At 41.5% G+C, this 20,492-nt stretch overlaps 1 protein-coding gene across 1 annotated transcript in view; it reads right to left on the bottom strand.

Moving 5' to 3' along the window:
• LOC311130045 (acid-sensing ion channel 4-A) overlaps positions 1 to 4,773 on the bottom strand; it is a gene marked incomplete at its 3' end in the record, with an annotated part of 143,682 nt that extends 138,909 nt beyond the window's left edge. Inside the window, exon 1 of the mRNA XM_084162667.1 lies at positions 3,911 to 4,773. Coding sequence (XP_084018793.1) covers positions 3,911 to 4,486 — 576 coding nt within the window. The 5' untranslated portion in view covers positions 4,487 to 4,773. The remainder of the gene's footprint in view (positions 1 to 3,910) is intronic.
• Positions 4,774 to 20,492: the final 15,719 nt, after the last annotated feature.

Here is a 20,492-nt window from a genome sequence, read left to right as displayed (position 1 = left end):
TCATTTGCAGCACTCACTCCAAGACAAGAGAGACATGCCACACCGGGAGAGAGTGGGTGCCAGCCACACAGAGTCAACACAGAGCACCTGTTCATGGGAAAACATTTCACAGGACGACACAAAGGAATCAGATATAAAGAGTGCCTACTTTTGTTGTTGACTTGTGAGTTTTTGCCGATAGGAAATTCACTAGAGCTTAGCAATAACAAGCTGTAGGTTAATACAAGCTGGCTCAAAGCCACATAGTGTATGGACAAAGCCCCAGATCTCTAGTTAGGCAGATGTCTGCCTTGGTAAGGATCAACAATAGCATCACCATACATGCTTGCCTAGCCATTCTGCATACTATTGATTTCATTATCCTTGCTCCAACACTTCTGATTTGATTGAAATAGATGAGGTAGAGGAGATCAAGAACAGTTAACCATTCAGGATCACGTTGTTAAATATTCAATGATCTATTAAAACACACCAGCCTCTCAACAAGGACTTACACACCAGCCTCTCAACAAGGACTTACACACCAGCCTCTCAACAAGGACTTACATACACGCCTCTCAACAAGGACTTACACGCCAGCCTCTCAACAAGGACTTACACACCAGCCTCTCAACAAGGACTTACACATCAGCCTCTCAACAAGGACTTACATACCCGCCTCTCAACAAGGACTTAACAGAAATGACAAATTGCAGAGGGGGACCTTTAATTGTGTCTGCGTTAACCCAGGTTTCATAGATTGCTAACATCATATGAATATATGCAGAAGGGATCTGTCCTTAATGCGAGATAAATCTGATAATACAGCTGCAAACAGAGCCGACCGAGAGAGCAAACAAATCCAAAATATCCTCTTTAAAATGCCAAAGGGCTCTCTGCACATGCTGCGGAGACGGATCTACACGATAGCACAACACAATGAAAGAACAATTATCCTGTAGGTTAAAAAAACTGGGAATAAAATATTTATTCATGGCATGTTGGGTCAGCTCTATCCGGTGCTAAAATAATCAGAGTCAATATGATTTTTAATTATACCAAATGGTATAAAATGCTAGTCAAACAATGAGGACAATCTGCCTAATGAAGGGAAACAAATCCTTCTGATATGTAATTATGTAAGACGGCGTCCTAAAATAGATCAGCCATTTGTTTTCCTATTTGTTGACCAGTCAATACATTCTTAAATTCAATATAAACATCAAGACCTACTTGGAAAACAGGTTGTTGAATTGAATAGGGACCGGGAATGGCTAACGTTGCGTTACATCTGTAAAACATAAAATACGACTACGCTAGTAGCTGCATTTTTCTTAGCATTTTCTTTTCAATGCAAAAGAACAGCAAAAAATACACCAATCAATCTTGTGAAAAACAGGTCCACGTCTATCCAAGGTGTTTCTGACGATAGGGTTCCACAGAGCTACTGTGTTTGGATGACAAACACACAAGTTTTGAACTAAGCTTATTTTTCTTTGACAATCATTTCACTCTTAGGGACCAGAATGTAAAATAAATTGCTATGTATCGCTATCTTGTTGGGGTCTTGAGTGCCTCAAGCGCAAATGCATGGTTTGAATTCCTTTTTCCCTTTCCAATTATTGCATTTCAAAGCACATGATTCAGACTCACAGTGTGTCACACCATGTAACTTGAGAACACTAAAGTGTTTTGTGAGAGACCAGTTGAAAAATATCCTAATAAAATATCAGTTTCAAGGTAATAAAGACAGACAGAATGTTTCTATAGGTACAAATAGTGAAATGACAAATGCCTTGGAATGAGACTACTCATCAGACACTTTTCCCCAGAGCAACATCTCCGTCATTACCTAAACAAAACATCTGGAAACCTCTGAATGATCCATTGAAAATCACAACCCTGAGCAAAAGGCCTTCCCGATATATGCAAATCACTAAGGAACATAATAAAGAGTGTGTGTTTAATAGCATCTCGCCTGTAATAACAATGCTTCTACTGAGTTAGTTTAATATTCAGCCTTAGCTGCATACTGTGGTTCACACTTCTGTTGCTCCATGCTCCTCAGAGGCACGCACACATGAAAAGAGGAGTACATGCCGTGTGAGAGAGACTGTGGCTGGGTTTAACACCCGTTAGCTAGCTAGCGCACATCCCTCCCATCCTATCCCTGCCTGCCCTCACCCAGAGCTCCCAACCCAGGAAGGCTGGCTCCTCACACGGACGCTCCCTCCCAGTTGTGCAGCCTTTGGGGGTGGAATAAATGACTTGTCATGCGTGGAGGCAGTAGGAAGCCTGTAACAAATCTAACTGACAGCCCCCGAAATGCAGATCACATAGCTGACAGAGAGAAAACAGCAACTTTAGGAACTTTCAACGGGATCTTAATCTGTGCTGAAGTCACTCCCCATCCCAGGGAACTAGCGAGGTTTCAACAGCTGACACAGGACAGCCCCGTTCCTGGATGTCACAATCTTCCCCTAATTAATGTACTTAGAGAGAAGGGACTGTCAAAGTGTCATAGGACATTCTCATCAACTGGTGTAGCAATAGCTTGAACCCAAGCACATTGCAAACTTTTGGAATCGCATCTCCACAGTATTTTGCCATCTTTACCCGTCATTTTGTTATTATTTTAGCATGATGAAAAAAAGACAAATCTACAGGGATCTTACTATATGTCAGGGGCAATAACATGTCACTATGTGAGTGATTCTTTTGAAGATCAGATGTACTACATATAGAAACAAGCTGCAAATACATTGCAACAGTCACAGAAATAAGGGAGGATAAGTCATTATTTCCTTGGTCTGTAACATGGCAGATCAAAGGGTAATACTGTTTAATCACCATGATAAGAGATAATCCTTGGGTCTCAGGAAAGTGAGCATATCAATGTTCAACACACCCTATTAAGACTTGACACCAGTCCTTTATCATCACTAAAGCCATTGCATATTCCTGTTCCTCCTGGAGAGAGGGAAAAAATCCATCTGCTATCAGGACTGTGGCTTTAATAAATAGTGCACAACAGACACAATACATAGACACCCACACACACACACACAATACACAGACACCCACACACACACACACACACACACACACAGACAGAGGACCTTCCTGACCGGATGTGAGAGAAGACATTTTTTAATTCCTTTTAGTCAATCTGGCTAATGCAAAAATCATGTATGTCTGTCTCTAAATATTTAATCTTAACAGCAGTGAGATTGAAATACAACGTTGGAGGAACATTACTCCTTCCTTCCTGAAAGGTTCAAGAGCTGAGAGATCTAGGCAGCGGTTCCGCAATGCCAGAGAGACAAAGAGAGAGGGAGTAAGGGAAAGAGAAGTTCGCTTTTAAAATATGATTTTGTTGCCATGAACTCTCTCAGCTGCTGGCATCAGAGGCAGTACAAAATCACAGCTGTGTATTTGAAAAGTAAACAGTCAGGCGCAGCTTTCTTTTTTCCCATTAGGGGAGCCAGAGCAGTTGTTCCATGCCGTTACATTCTCAAACACTAGGAAATCATGAGAGAACTGTTGCTGCCCTGTGCATGATGAAAGCTAACTGACACAGAGCTCTGAATCCTATTTTTATAAGCTTGTCCCAGAAAAAGTACATGGCTCTTCAAGTAACACTAGAACAGAGAATTTAAATTACACTAATTACACTTTAAAATATTTTGCTGACTTCAACATTTTCTTTTAGGCCTCCAGGTGTTTTGGAAAAACAAGAAAAGTGCTATATCACAAGGAACTGTGTTTCATAAAATTCAGAATACATAAGAGCATGTATACTTATTTTTCTAATGCCTTGTGTTTTCAGTATTTGAAATGTTTTAGTTCAGATGAACACTGAATTAAATTAAGTTATTTCTCAGAACAAGACACAAGCAAGTCAGCTAATTTGGGAAACTTTTCAATTTACCACAGAGAAGTCTTCGGCAGAGCAGTTCTGTCCACTGAAGTTGCAGCTCTTCAGCATCTCATCCAGCTGATGTCCCGTCCGGTTGAAGATGTCCTGCATATCCGGTGCAGGATAGTCCAAATCAGTGGGCTTGTGGCCATCCCGGTTTTTTGGCGGTAGACCTGTGAGGTTAGCCAGGTGGTAGATGTCAGCGTCGGTGAGAGCAGAGAAACGAAAGCGGTTGATGTTGCAGATGGTCACAGCGGGAAAGACCATCTCAGGACTTGCTTCCTCATTCAAAGCCGTGACGTGAGGGTGCTCCAGGTAAGAGACGGCACACTTTGCTGCCTGGTACAAAAAGAGTGCCAGAGAAGCCAAAAGGGCAAGTGCCCAGAGGGTCTGCCGAATGCCCAGGCGCCCCGAGACAAAGATGTGGTTAATCCCGTGGAGAGAGCTGGAGTTGGCGAAGCCGACCAGGTCCTTAGCTGGAGGTGTGCAGCTCTCCTCAATCAGGCTCTCTTTGTCCCCATCCTGTTTGCCTTTCTGCTTCTCATCCTCCTCTGCAAATTTGATTTTGCAAACAAATTCGATCGGCATGTGGGCAGCCAGGTCTGCGTTTGGGGTTGTTTTGATGACAGCTATCAGCCCTGATCCACTTGTCCCGTCTTCCCTGGCTGTTGTTCTCAGAACAGATTATAACTCCACAAAGAAGAAAAAAAGGCAGGAGAGAGTTGCTGTTGCTGCTGCTTCTGCTGTTAATGCTGCTGCTACTGACTGCCACTGCTCGTAGTGACTAGTGCTGCTGTGTTGCTGCTGCTCGGGATGCTTGTCTCAGTACTTGATCAGCTGGCAGAGTCTTGCTTATCAGCAGTAATGCAGCTGTCAAAAAACACCCTTGCTCTCCGTTTCAGACCCATAGTAGAAAACGCAGCATTTTGAGTAGAGCTAAGAGGCATGGGGCTACTTAATGATTCATGAGAAGGCAGCATTGTGACTATTTCCTCCTCACTGGCGCGAGCTGTAACTTCCCCCGTCGTACGTCCCTGATCTTTCCATAGCCTGCTCCTGCTTAATCCACTTGTTTGAAACGCTGTCTTACTCCTTGACCGTAATAAGTTGGTGTCAAAGGTTGTTCTGCCAAACATCTGGTGCTTGATGTGAATGTCAGTGGGTCACTGATTTTTAATGCCACCTCCCTCGGGTCCCCAGAAAATGCCTAATTTGAACAATAATGAGGAGTGAGAGAAGTAGAAACGAGCACCAGGTAACTCCTAGCAATCAATCTTCTCTTTGGAACAAAAAAATGTGAAAGACTATCGATCCAGCTGAAGCATCTGTCAGAGATTAAGGAAGGCAGTACAACGGTCCTTTCTTATCAGGAATTAATGGTAGTGTCACAGGCTCCAGCACAAATTTGAATTAGTGGAAGCCTTCTGATCTGGGACCAAGATGACGCTGGAGATGTTGAAATAAAGTATCGATCTATCCCCCTCCCCCCCTCTCCCCCACTCCCTCCTCTTTTACAGTGTGTGCCTTCATGCTGTTAATAGCCCTTTTCCAGATTGCCAAAATAAATTATGTAAATAGGAGGCACAAAATTGGGCTCCCTAATGCATGTTATTCCCCTTTAAATGGGATTAATCATGCTGGTCACATCACAGGGGACTGGAACCTTTAAAGAAAAGGCATATTTAAAAGGTGAATTGAACCGCTTTAAACACACGTGCCAAGTCCCCTCAAGTAGAGATGGTGACAGCGTAGAGAAACAGGATTATTACAGATTGAAATATATTTTTTACTCACCCTCCCCTGTCTTAGTTACTCACTACATAGACTGGGGGAGTAAGTCATACTGTGAAATAGCAGGAAAGTTATTTTTGGCAGTATAACCAATTAGCATGAAATCTTGTCAAATTATAGAAATAAGTAATGATCAAGGATTGAGATATTGACTGCAAAGACAACAAAATAACCTTAGTTTGTGCAAGCCAAGGGAATTCCTATCAACAGTGAGAACTGACAAGGTGCCCCCAAGTAACTACTGAAGCCATAACCTTGACTCCTCACTGTATATTTCTCCCTTGATCATTGTCATGGTAGTTACTCCAACAAGGGCTTTTACTCTGTCAAACAAAGGACCCTTGATCATAATTCCTTATACATTAAGATATCTAAGGAAAATTCCCTTCACTTGGTGGGAATGATGCTTACATGGTTTAACCATGCTTCTGGCAGTGAGGTCTGCTGGACATGAAGTATTTTATATAGAAATACCCTGAGGATCCTGAGGTTATTTACAGCAGCCACATGGAGGGCTGGGCTGATCATCATCCTGGGGGAGGGGTACAGCTCTCATTCCTGCTAACAAAAAATATAGAAGACACATATGGCAAATGGAATAATTTCACATATTGGAGATCATTATATTTGCCTTTAGCCAAGACAGGTAAAAAATAAATAATCTTAGATAGCGTTTATTAGTCACATGCACAGGGTCACAGATGTAATCGCAGGGTACAGTGAAATTCTTATGCTCCAAGCTCCAACAGTGCAGGTCAAAAAAAGAGAAGTGAATGAGACAATAAAAATAATAATATTTACACATTTACAATATTTTGAGAGCTGTCACTTAAAATGTAAATAAGGAGGAATTAGTACATCCAGCAGTACTGTAGCTTTAGTAGTAGTAGCCCTAGTTGTTTTGGGGCCAGTGAAAAGGAAAACCATGCTACTGCTGAGCTGTAAAAGGAACCAACTGCCACTCCCAGCAGCCTGCTAATTCCCTGCCATGTGTCGTACCTCAGTTAAGGATCTTTGTGCTTTTTGTGCTTTGTTTTGAGATGCAAATACTACGAACCTTTCAGCATCCACAAATCACACATGGAATATAGAGTATTTTATGATTGGTGTATTTGTAACACATGCAAACATCACAACAATCCAAAGAAAGGGTATTGTGATGATAGGGTTCAATAGACCTCTATCCCATTACAGGGTGTCCAATCAAAAACATATTTTGAACAATGGGTAAAATAATATGTTAATTGTGTAGATGCTCCTCTAAGAAAACCAATGGGCCAAACCTCATGTTTCTATCATAATCTGTTTTACCCTTGTAGGACGGCCACGATTAGGGTGACTAAATCAATGGAGGCCATAGAATGTAAGTAGTAAAAAAAATCAGTAAAATAGCATTGTGTCAGCAAGGCTGGATGCTGTGCGAGAATTAAGGCAAACTGACAAAATAATGTGCGAGAATTAAGGCAAATATAACAAAAGTTTCTCAATACTTTGTTATATACCCATTGTTGGCAATGACACAGGTCAAACGTTTTCTGTAAGTCTTCACAAGGTTTTCACACACTGTTGCTGGTATTTTGGCCCATTCCTCCATGCAGATCTCCTCTAGAGCAGTGATGTTTTGGGGCTGTCGCTAGGCAACACGGACTTTCAACTCCCTCCAAAGATTTTCTATGGGGTTGAGATCTGGAGACTGGCTAGGCCACTCCAGGACCTTGAAATGCTTCTTACGAAGCCACTCCTTCGTTGCCCGGGCGGTGTGTTTGGGATCATTGTCATGCTGAAAGACCCAGCCACGTTTCATCTTCAATGCCCTTGCTGATGGAAGGAGGTTTTCACTCAAAATCTCACGATACATGGCCCCATTCATTCTTTCCTTCACACGGATCAGTCGTCCTGGTCCCTTTGCAGAAAAACAGCCCCAAAGCATGATGTTTCCACCCCCATGCTTCACAGTAGGTATGGTGTTCTTTGGATGCAACTCAGCATTCTTTGTCCTCCAAACACAACGAGTTGAGTTTTTACCAAAAAGTTATATTTTGGTTTCATCTGACCATATGACATTCTCCCAATCCTCTTCTGGATCATCCAAATGCACTCTAGCAAACTTCAGACGGGCCTGGACATGTACTGGCTTAAGCAGGGGGACACGTCTGGCACTGCAGGATTTGAGTCCCTGGCGGCATAGTGTGTTACTGATGGTAGGCTTTGTTACTTTGGTCCCAGCTCTCTGCAGGTCATTCACTAGGTCCCCCCGTGTGGTTCTGGGATTTTTGCTCACTGTTCTTGTGATCATTTTGACCCCACAGGGTGAGATCTTGCGTGGAGCCCCAGATCGAGGGAGATTATCAGTGGTCTTGTATGTCTTCCATTTCCTAATAATTGCTCCCACAGTTGATTTCTTCAAACCAAGCTGCTTACCTATTGCAGATTCAGTCTTCCCAGCCTGGTGCAGGTCTACAATTTTGTTTCTGGTGTCCTTTGACAGCTCTTTGGTCTTGGCCATAGTGGAGTTTGGAGTGTGACTGTTTGAGGTTGTGGACAGGTGTCTTTTATACTGATAACAAGTTCAAACAGGTGCCATTAATACAGGTAACAAGTGGAGGACAGAGGAGCCTCTTAAAGAAGAAGTTACAGGTCTGTGAGAGCCAGAAATCTTGCTTGTTTGTAGGTGACCAAATACTTATTTTCCACCATAATTTGCAAATAAATTCATAAAAAATCCTACAATGTGATTTTCTGTATATATTTCTCTCAATTTGTCTGTCATAGTTGACGTGTACCTATGATGAAAATTACAGGCCTCTCTCATCTTTTTAAGTGGGAGAACTTGCACAATTGGTGGCTGACTAAATACTTTTTTCCCCCACTGTAGTTTGTGTCATGTTCATTTTGCTTTTAGCGACCCAAGAAACAACTTTGCAGAAGACCACCACAAAAATCATCAAAAGTCGCTGCGAGAAGCGGCACCGCTCTGTCAACAGAGCTCTGTGCTTATTATTTGCTGTATTAGGTTACGAAATCCAACTTTTTTGATATAATGTTAATGTTAGAGAAAGACCCCACTGAACGATTCAGAACATGAAGAATCATAGTTGTCTTGGTAAAATTTATTTTATAACATAAGGAAGTGAAGTTTAATCACCAAACCTGCGCAGAGTGGATGGACACCCTACATATTACATTTAATATATTTTGGGAGCAGCCTTTCAAATGTCACTTCACTGGCTTAAGGCTATGCAACACCTTTTGAGCACACTATACACTAATTTTTATCAAAAGTCAGAATTGACTTTACTCTTGGTAAACCTTTAGGAACGGTGGGGGAGTTAGCCTAATTATTCAATTTCAGGTACTCAAATAATGCAGTGCAATGTGCAATTGTTTCGAAAATCATATTAAAGGATATGGTGAGGATGCTTTCTATAAGACCAAATATCACATAATTACCAACAATTTGTCCATTAAAAAAACAATTGTGATGGAAGGCATGACTTGATACTGTATCCAACATCCAAAATCAACATAATCTAAGTAGAACTGGATAATTTTCTTCACGCTTCAGTTTTATGCTACATTATAAATCCAGGATGTTGCACTTCTGTTTTGCAGTTCATTATATTTTTATTTATCTTGGGGGAAAATACATTTTCTTCAATCTCTGTTGAATAAACATTTCCTGGGGGTAAACGTTTTCCACACAGGCATTTCTGTTCGTTCCCAAGAGTGCAACTATGAGATATGGAGTTTGAGATTCTGCCAGACCCTAGCCTAGCCTAACCTTGCTACACAAGCAAATGAACTGAGACTTTGAGGCTATGTAATTGTTGTTAGAGGTATTCATTTTGACAGTTGTTAAAAGATGCTCCTTGAATGCAGGTGAGGCGACTGCTACCTCAGCAGTAACACAGGTGGGTATCTATACCAAACAGACAATCCAACTGCCTGGAACAGGCCAGGGAAATGTCAGATTTGCATTAAAGCTACAAAATATTGTATTTCTTGTTTCCTGGTTCCTCCTCTGAGGATGGAGGACTGTGGGAAATGGGATGATTAACTGATTCAATTTTTTTTTACATTTACTGAACAAAAAAATATAAACGCAACATGCAACAATTTCAAAGATTTTACTGAGTTACAGTTCATATAAAGAAATCAGTCAATTGAAATAAATTCATTAGGCCCTAATCTATGGATTTCACATGACTGGGCAGGGGTGCAGCCATGGGTGGGCCTTTACTTGATTGTTTCAAGCAAAACTACCATAACTATTGCTGATGGTGAACCTGAACTATGAAAATAAAATTGAATATAGGCTAAGCCCCGATCAGCATATATAGCAAGATGTGAGTTGTGTCTCATGCGGTAATGTAGGCTACTTTTATTCCAGTAAAACACCATTTTCACAAACGCATTTGTGACCCACCACCTGGATTCGGTCCTATGTAGATCCCAGTTTGTAAAAACTCAAGTGTAAAATTAATGGAGGATCACTGAGAACTGTCACAAAGTAGTGTGGTGAGATTTATCTGACATATCTATGAGTTTTAGACAATACCATTCAATACCATGTTCAATCAAATGTATTTATAAAACCCTTTTTACATCAGCAGATGTCACAAAGTGCTTATACAGAAACCCAGCCTAAAAGCCCAAACAGCAAGCAATGCAGATGTAGAAGCACAGTGGCTAGGAAAAACTCACTAGGAAGGCAAGAACCTAGGAAGAAACCTAGAGAGGAATCAGGCTCTGAGGGGTGGCCAGTCCTCTTCTGGCTGTGCTGGGTGGAGATCATAAGAGTACATGGCCATTAAGGCCAGATTGTTCTTCAAGATGTTCAAACATTCATAGATGACCAGCAGGGTCAAATAATAATCACAGTGGTTGTAGAGGGTGGAACAGGTCAGTACCTTAGGAGTAAATGTCAGTTGGCTTTTCATAGCCGAGCATTCAGAGGTCGAGACAGCAGGTGCGGTAGAGAGAGAGAGAGAGAGAGAGAGGGAGAATTGAAAACAGCAGGTCTGGGACAAGGTAGCACGTCCGGTGAACAGGTCAGGGTTCCATAGACAGAGGCAGAACAGTTATGGCCAAAACCACTACTCAATTAGCAATTTTAACACGGGCGAACATTGGCGATTGATAGCAATGCTATACCTACTTTATAATAGACGAGACATTTTCCTTTTGAGTGATGGCTTGAAGACATTTACTTTAGAGATTACATCAGGTAATACATGGCAGTGGATGTATTAACTTATTGCCTTGAGAATAGAACTGAGACCAACCTATCTTACTATTAAGTCTAGAAATGGAATTTCTGCTTTACATCCAGTTGCTGTTTCATTACAGATTAAGTATTGTTTTATTCCTCTGAAAATGCTGAAATAACTGGTATGGCATTGAAAGCCACACAGCAGCCTTTCACCCCGTTTAGGCAGAGATTGGATCAGTCATTTAGTTCAGCCTCGGCCAGCACAAATTCTGCTACCATGATCGAATACTACATAAAAGTCAGAAGTGCCAGGGCCTAATGAGAGCTCTCATTATTAAGGTTTGACTATCTACTGAAGGACCATATGGATGGACCATCTCATTTTGCTGTATGAATGTAGCCCATTGCACAAAGGAGAAACAGAAAGTGTAGCCAGTGCAGTGGACTGAGGAGTTGACATGCTCTGCACACATAAGCAGAAAACTCAAGGTTCACAGATTTTTGTTAGAGCCCCGAGGATCATTTCTATTCAAGAACACATGCAGTACACTGCTTAATTTATAAATGCAACATCTTACCCATGTACACTACCAGTCAAAAGTTTGGACACACCTACTCATTTAACAGTTTTTCTTTAGTTTTACTATTTTTTACATTGTAGAATAATAGTGAAGACATCAAAACTATGAAATAACACATATGGAATCATGTAGTAAACAAAAAAGTGTTAAAGAAATCAAAGTATATTTTATATTTGAGAATTTTCAAATAGCCACCCTTTGCCTTGATGACAGCTTTGCACACTCTTGGCATTCTCTCAACTAGCTTCACCTGGAATGCTTTTCCAACAGTCTTGAAGGAGTTCCCACATATGCTGAGCACTTGTTGGCTGCTTTTCCTTCACTCTGCGGTCCGACTCATCCCAAACCATCTCAATTGGGTTGAGGTTGGGGGATTGTGGAGGCCAGGTCATCTGATGCAGCACTCCATCACTCTCCTTCTTGGTAAAATAGCCCTTACACAGCCTGGAGGTGTGTTGCGTCATTGTCCTGTTGAAAAACAAATGATAGTCCAACTAAGCCCAAACCAGATGGGATGGTGTATCACTGTAGAATGCTGTGGTAGCCATGCTGGTTAAGTGTGCCTTGAATTCTAAATAAATCAAAGACAGTGTCACAAGCAAAGCACCCCCACACCATAACACCTCCTCCTCCATGCTTTACGGTGGGAAATACACACAGGGAGATAATCCTTTCACCCACACTGCATCTCACAAAGACACGGCGGTTGGAACCAAAAATCTCCATTTGGACATTTCCACTGATCTAATATCCATTGCTCATGTTTCTTGGCCCAAGCAGGTCTCTTCTTATTATTGGTGTCCTTTAGTAGTGGTTTCTTTGCAGCAATTCGACCATGAAGGCCTGATTCACACAGTCCCCTCTGAACAGTTGATGATGACATGTGTCTGTTACTTGAACTCTGTGAAGCATTTATTTGGGCTGCAATTTCTGAGGCTGGTAACTCTAATGAACTTATCCTCTGCAGCAGAGTTAACTCTGGGTCTTCCATTCCTGTGGCGGTCCTCATGAGAGCCAGTTTCATCATAGCGCTTGATGGTTTTTGTGACTGCACTTGAACAAACTTTCAAAGTTCTTGAAATGTTCCATATTGACTGACCTTCATGTCTAAAAGTAATGATGGACTGTCGTTTCTCTCTGCTTATTTGAGCTGTTCTTGCCATAATATGGACTTGGTATTTTACCAAATAGGGCTATCTTCTGTATACCCCCACTACCTTGTCACAACACAACTGATTGGCTCAAACGCATTAAGAAGGAAAGAAATTCCACAAATTAACTTTTAACAAGGCACACCTCTTAATTGAAATGCATTCCAGGTGACTACCTCATGAAGCTGGTTGAGAGAATGCCAAGAGTGTGCAAAGCTGTGATCAAGGCAAAGGGTGGCTATTTGATGAATCTCAAATATAAAATATATTTTGATTTGTTTCATACTTTTTTGGTTACTACATGATTCCATATGTGTTATTTCATAGTTTTGATGTCTTCACTATTATTATACAATGTAGAAAAGAGTAAAAAATTAAGAAAAACCCTTGAATGTTTCAGTCCATAATATCCATAGATATGAGAATAATATGGGGAGAGGTCACGGAAAGTGCACATCCCTTGACCTCCCTAGTAGTGCTCTGACATATACAGTTAGGTTGGAGTCATTCAAACTTGTTTTTCAACCACTCCACACATTTCTTGTTAACAAACTATAGTTTTGGCAAGTCGGTTAGGACATCTACTTTGTGCATGACACAAGTAATTTTTCCAACAATTGTTTACAGACTGATTATTTCACTTATAATTCACTGTATCACAATTCCAGTGGGTCAGAAGTTTACATACACTAAGTTGACTGTGCCTTTAAACAGCTTGGAAAATTCCAGAAAATGATGTCATGGCTTTAGAAGCTTCTGATAGGCTAATTGACATCATTTGAGTCAATTGGAGGTGTACCTGTGGATGTATTTCAAGGCCTACCTTCAAACTCAGTGTCTCTTTGCTTGACATCATGGGAAAATCAAAAGAAATCAGCCAAGACCTCAGAAAGAAAATTGTAGACCTACACAAGTCTAGTTCATCCTTGGGAGCAATTTCCAAATGCCTGAAGGTACCGCATTCATCTGTACAAACAATAGTACGCAAGTATAAACACCATGGGACCACGCAGCCGTCATACCGCTCAGGAAGGAGACACGTTCTGTCTCCTAGAGATGAATGTACTTTGGTGCGAAAAGTGCAAATCAATCCCAGAACAACAGCAAAGGACCTTGTGAAGATGCTGGAGGAAACAGGTACAAAAATATCTTTATCCCCAGTAAAACAAGTCCTATATTGACATAACCTGAAAGGCCGCTCAGCAAGGAAGAAGCCACTGCTCCAAAACCGCCATAAAAAATTCAGACTACGGTTTGCAACTGCACATGGGGACAAAGATCATACTTTTTGGAGAAATGTCCTCTGGTCTGATGAAACAAAAATAGAACTGTTGGGCCATAATGACCATCATTATGTTTGGAGGAAAAAGGGGAAGGCTTGCAAGCCAAAGAACACCAACCCAACCGTGAAGCACGGTGGTGGCAGCATCATGCTGTGGGGGTGCTTTGCTGCAGGAGGCACTGGTGCACTTCACAAAGTAGATGTCATCATGAAGAAGGAACATTATGTGGATATATTGAAGCAACAAGACATCAGTCAGGAAGTTAAAGCTTGGTGGTAAATGGGTCTTCCAAATGGACAATGACCCCAAGCATAATTCCAAAGTTGTGGTAAAATGGCTTAAGGACAACAAAGTCAAGGTATTGGAGTGGCCATCACAAAGCCCTGACCTCAATCCTATAGAAAATGTGTGGGCAGAACTGAAAAAGTGTGTGCGAGCAAGGAGGCCTACAAACCTGACTCAGTTACACATAGCTCTGTCAGGAGGAATGGGCCAAAATTCACCCAACTTATTGTGGGAAGCTTGTGGAAGGCTACCTGAAATGTTTGACCCAAGTTAAACCATTTAAAGGCAATGCTACCAAATACTAATTGAGTGTATGTAAACTTCTGACCCACTGGGAATGTGATGAAATAAATAAAAGCTGAAATAAATCCTTCTCTACTATTATTCTGACATTTCACATTCTTAAAATAAAGTGATGATCCTAACTGACCTAAGACAGGGACTTTTTACTAGGATTAAATGTCAGGAATTGTGAAAAACTGAGTTTAAATGCATTTGGCTAAGGTGTATGTAATCTTCTAACTTCAACTGTATGAGAATGTTAAGGAGCACAGTACATTACCTTGTCAGTGTATTGCTGCCAATCAGCTCAACTAAGCTACAGTTCAGATGAATGACTGCTCTTCTCATGGGAACAATAGAAACCAAGGCTAACAAATGCAACATTATCGATAAAAATGTCAAATAAAAAAACAGAGGTTGGAGACAATGGGTAGGGTATCCAAGTATTGACAACCAAAATTGGCAGAGCTCTGCATCTACAGAACAGTATAAAGGACATACCCAGAATAGAGCAGACTTCAACTTCCCAACAGTATATTATTTCTGTGTCCTCATCCCCCCACCCCCCAAGTAAAATAAAAAAAGGCAGCCCCCATAACCAAAGGAACAAGAGCTAAATGTCACAGGCTGAATCTCCTTTGCCAAAAATCATCCATGCGCAATTTCTACAACACATTCTGTCTTGTAAATAATAAATGCACTTTCTTTTTAAGAGCTTCTTAATATAAATTCCACTCCCTCTTCAAGAGTTCAATGGAGTGGCAGGTTTTCTGTGACCAGCCGAAATAGCAATGGCCTGTAACGCCAGGGGAGAACATTGACTGACTGAGCCTCATCTGTTTGCATCTGACACGCAGAATAACAGTCCAGTTCAAAACAATGGATGACAGAATACAGCAGCGGGGTTAAGACCAAATAAATGGGTGGGGAAAAAATACTTTTACAAAGCAAAGTTTGCACTGATAACGCCAAGTTGTGTGTGTTGTATAATTAACAGCGAGGTGCGCCAAACGATTATTGCTTACTTTGCAGTCGGAGACATTGTGATTAAGTGGACTGAGAAGGCTATATTTCACATTGGGCACCTCTCCTCCTTCCTTGATGATATACCTGTTTGTTTGATGTCTTGATGCAGAGCAGGAAGCCTCATTAGAGGACAGATGCTAACTTGTTATTGGGCTCGCAGGCTCTCAGTGCAGGACAGATGGGACGCACGCGGATGAAAGCCTGGGAGGGACTGGTGACCCTCTTCCCCTCCCCATCAGCAGCACAAACACGACGGGAATCACACTCCTAATCCTCCCCCTGCTTTGACAGAGCCTCACCTGCCCTCCAGCCTCCACTAAAAGAGGGCGTGTTCTGCCGCCAGCTGTGTACATCACCACCATGCACGCCATACCACCCAGACGTGGTGAAGTCTGAAAACTCACTCCAGCCCTTAGAGACTCACTAGGATTTCACACAGTGAGTCAGTGACAATAAGAATTCTATTCTGTTTTGAGGGAGGGTGGTGGTGGTCTGACCGGCTGGATCTTATCTCTAATCCAGTTATTTTGAGAGGTAGAATCATTCTTTGTTTGTGTCATCTTGGGGGGGGGGGGGCTGTTCGGTGTAAGAGAAGGGGAGAAGGAAAAAGCAGTCTTAGAGCAATAACACATTAATATACATTTATAACTGTGTAAGAATTTATCCAAACAGTCAGGCTCCTCACTAAGTGAAGAGTGTCACAGCCACTTCCTGCGAGAAAAGTTGAGGTTGCATTTAGTAAAGAGGTTCTGATCCTCCCGATGATGAAAGAACAGCATGCCTGAAGAACAGCGTTCCTAGGGAGAGGCCCTGACGCAGGATATTAGAGGCAGGATAAATCATGTAATGTTGCGGTATCATCGCATGCCTGATCAACCTTCTCCGATCAATGAGCCCGTCTCCAGTCATGATATCCTAAGCTGCTATTAGCATTGGGGGAGTGTTTGGCTAGCTAGAGGAGGTACAAGGGGAGCATGAATAGGCTAGCCAGGGGGCAGAAAGGGGTGAACTGCATAAATATTGCAGAACAGTCACCCGATGATAATAATAATAATAATTTTGGTGGGTGCTTATATTTGTACTATTTCACAGATGTGAATTGGAAAGGTATTTTTGGCATATTCCAACTCCCCCTTAGACACCCACGGAGAGTGGGGTCATGCCAATGGGATCTTCAAAAAGGCAGTGAAAGATACATTTTACACAATTTGGAAAACTCTTGGACCAAACAGCTGTTGGGCACTAATGTGTTGATGTACTGTAGTTGTAAGCTGTAGATGTTTATTACTTTTCGGAACAAGACACCATTCTAGTTCAAATGTGTTCAGAAATTAAATTGGACTGACACTACATTTAAGTCACTCAGAACATGCTGGTGTTATCATACGTGAGCCGGTACTTCATATTGTTCAGTCACTATGAATGGGAGTCGATTTGTATTCCTTCTTAATGAAAATAGATAAAGAAAGTTATAACCCACTCTTAAAAGTATATAAATTGCTTTTTGAGTACTTCAAAAGGAAAATGTAATACAGAATAGCAGTACAATGTGCAGCAGCTAGCTACTTGTTGATTACTGTAATTCACATTGTACGTGACCTTCATTCTCACCAAGGAAAGTCCAGTTCCAGTCACTCAGATCCAGAATGTATTCTCTATCATCAGTGGGGCGGAATCTATTGTTCTGTGAAATGTACTGCAATGCTCTGTCATTCGATCCCTTAAATGGTCAAATTCGCTGGATTTTAGAATGCTGGCAATATTTACAGACATCGGAAATAAATGACTAAGGTTGCAAGTGAAACTAGTCCAATGTGAATCAGGCTTCAGCATAAACATAGTCAAGCTGTGAACATTCTGTAACCTTTGTGGCTCCGAGATGACCTTTTCCATCTGATCATAACAGATAATTAGATCATTGGCATGGACAAAAGAGCTGAATAAAGTCAGCATGATGGTGCTATCGTAATGCAATGTAATTGAGGTTTTCAAAGAACTACGACAAAACAACAATTCACTACAATAAAGCGCTGTTTATTATGTACAGACATTAAGATACAGAGCATGCAAGCAAAGGCTGGGGATAGATAAAGATACATTTTCAAAAAGAGACCAACAAAAATAAATGGTATCCCCAGAGCTGCTTTCAGGCGACACTAATGCTCCTCAACTCACTGCCCCCCCCCCCCCCCCCCCCCCCAAAAAAAAACGTTTTCAACAGAGTAAAGAATCAACAACAACAAACATATTTTTTTATATCAATTAATGGAGTCCTTATGACAGATGGTAGCAATAATTAGATCAGCAGTGGAACACAATGGTGTCTGACCTTTCCTAGTGCTCCTGACTTCAACCTCCAGATTGGGACATTTAGCTGTCGCTGTGGACAATTACCTCTCAGGTACTTCCTGCTGTGTTGGATAATAATACTTAATTAGCCAAAGTGCAGAAAAAACGAGGAGGCCTCGATCTGTTGGAACTGCAGCATTCGGCCAGGGTGTGCAGCGTAGTCAATCATGTCCACTCTATTGCCTCCTCTCATACTTACCGAGTGGGATTACCAGGCCCTGTGCAGGCTGCACTGGTCTTAATCAGAGCCCTTGGTGGTATCATGCTTTAAGGGTATTCAGAGGTCAGGCCATCAGTGGAGTGGGAAAGATAACGGACCCATCTGCAGTGTTTTCCATAAGGGCCGGCCGTTGGCAAATAGCCGATAACAGACTTATTGTAAGTGGCCTACTTTTTCCACTTCATAAATTAACAGGCTTCTTTTCATTTAAAAGTTTCAATTCACTAGTCAGAATAGTCAGTGTAGCCTTCTCCCACTAGAATAAACAATATGAATCTTCTAGTGATCTATTGATAGGACAGGCGCCTGTCGGTCACAAAGCGAGCAATGACAGGGAAACTGCTGGTTTGTCAGTCTGCTGTCTGTCCCACATCTCGGTACCTGTGTATTTTTGTATACTGTGGTTGGCTGCAGTCTAATTTTCTTTCCCGGAGGAGGGAGAACATCTTCTCCTGTGAGTAACGTTACATGTCCCATTAGTGGCACATTTATTTTCGTTCGCACGTTTCCTAGGCCTATACAGCCACAGCATCGGGGCACATAGGCTATTTACTGTGCTTTGATTGACGACCAAACAGCAAGTGTTTACTAGTTTATTAAATGTGTCGAACTGACTGAAAAAAGTAAATCTCCTATATCCCTTTGCTATTCATGAATCATGCTATGTAGTTACAGTGCCTTCAGAAAGTATTCACACCCCTTGACTTTTTCCACATTTTGTTGTGTTAGCCTGAATAAAAAAATGTATTGAATTGAGATTTTTGGTCACTGGGCTACACACAATACCCCATAATGTCAAAGTGTAATTATGTTTTTCAAAATGTTTACAAATTAATTAAATGCTGAAATGTCTTATAAGTGTTCAACTCCTTTGTTATGGCAAGCCTAAATATGTTCAGGAGTAAAAATGTGCTTAACAAGTCACATAATAAATTGCACGACTGTGTGCAATAATATCACCTTTTTTTCTTTCAATCAATCACATTTTATTTATAAAACCCTTTTTACATCAGCAGATGTCACAAAGTGCTATACAGAAACCCAGCCTAAAACCCCAAACAGCAAGCAATGCAGATGTACAGTAGAAGCACAGTGGCTAAGAAAAACTCCCTAGAAAGGCAGGAACCTAGGAAGAAACCTAGAGAGGAACCAGGCTCTGAGGGGTGGCCAGTCCCCTTCTGGCTGTGCCGTGTGGAGATACAGGACATGGCCATTTAGGCCAGATTTTTCTCCAAGATGTTCAAACGTTCATAGATGAACAGCAGGGTCAAATAATAATCACATTGGTTGTAGAGGTTGCAACAGGTCAGTACATCAGGAGTAAATGTCACTTGGCTTTTCATAGCCGGGCATTTAGAGGTTGAAATAGCAGGTGCAGTAGAGAGAGAGAGTTGAAAACAGCAGGTCTGGGACAAGGTAGCACGTCCGGTGAACAGGTCAGGGTTCCATAGCCGCAGGCAGAAGAGTGGAAACTGGACTGGGGACAGCAAGGAGTCATCAAGCCAGGTAGTCCTGAGGCATGGTCCTAGGGCTCAGGTCCTCCGGGATGGGAGGGAGAGAGGGAGAGAGAGAGAATTAGAGGGAGCATACTTAAATTCACACAGGACACCGGATAAGACAGGAGAATAACACCAGATATAACAGACTGACCCTAGCCACCTTGCACATAGACTATTGCAGCGTAGATACTGGAGGCTGAGACAGTTTAACATGATTTTTGAATGACTTCCTCATCTCTGTACCCCACACATACAATTATTTGTAAGGTCCCTCAGTCGAGCAGTGAATTTCAAACACAGATTCAACCACAAAGACCAGGGAGGTTTTCTAATGCCTCGCAAAGAAGGGCACCTATTGGTAGATTCAAAAATAAAAAGCAGACAATAAATATCATGAAGTTATTAATTACACTTTGGATGGTGTATCAATACACCCAGTCACTACAAAGATACAGGCGTCCTTCCTAACTCAGTTGCCGGAGAGGAAAGAAACGGCTCAGGGATTTCACCATGAGCCCAATGAAAACAGTTACAGAGTTTAATGGCTGTGATAGGGGAAAACTGAGGATGGATCAACAACATTGTAGTTACTCCACTCTACTAACTTAATTGACAGAGTGAAAAGGATGACTGTACAGAATAAAAATATTCAAAGCAATAAACTTTTTGTCCTGAATACAATGTGTTCCGTTTGAGGCATATAAGTACCACTTTCCATATTTACAAGCATAGTGGTGACTGCATCATGTTATGGGTATGCTTGTAATTGTTAAGGACTGGGGAGTTTTTTCAGAATAAAAAAGAAACAAAAATGGAGCTAAGCACAGTCAAAATCCTAGAGGAAAACCTGCTTCAGTCTGCTTTCCACCAGACACTGTGAGATTAATTCACCTTTTAGCAGGACAATAACCTAAA

Source organism: Coregonus lavaretus (genome assembly GCF_964263955.1).
Source record: "Coregonus lavaretus genome assembly, chromosome: 5".
NCBI classification, from domain to species: Eukaryota; Metazoa; Chordata; class Actinopteri; order Salmoniformes; family Salmonidae; genus Coregonus; species Coregonus lavaretus.
This window is presented reverse-complemented; position numbering and strand designations above follow the sequence as displayed.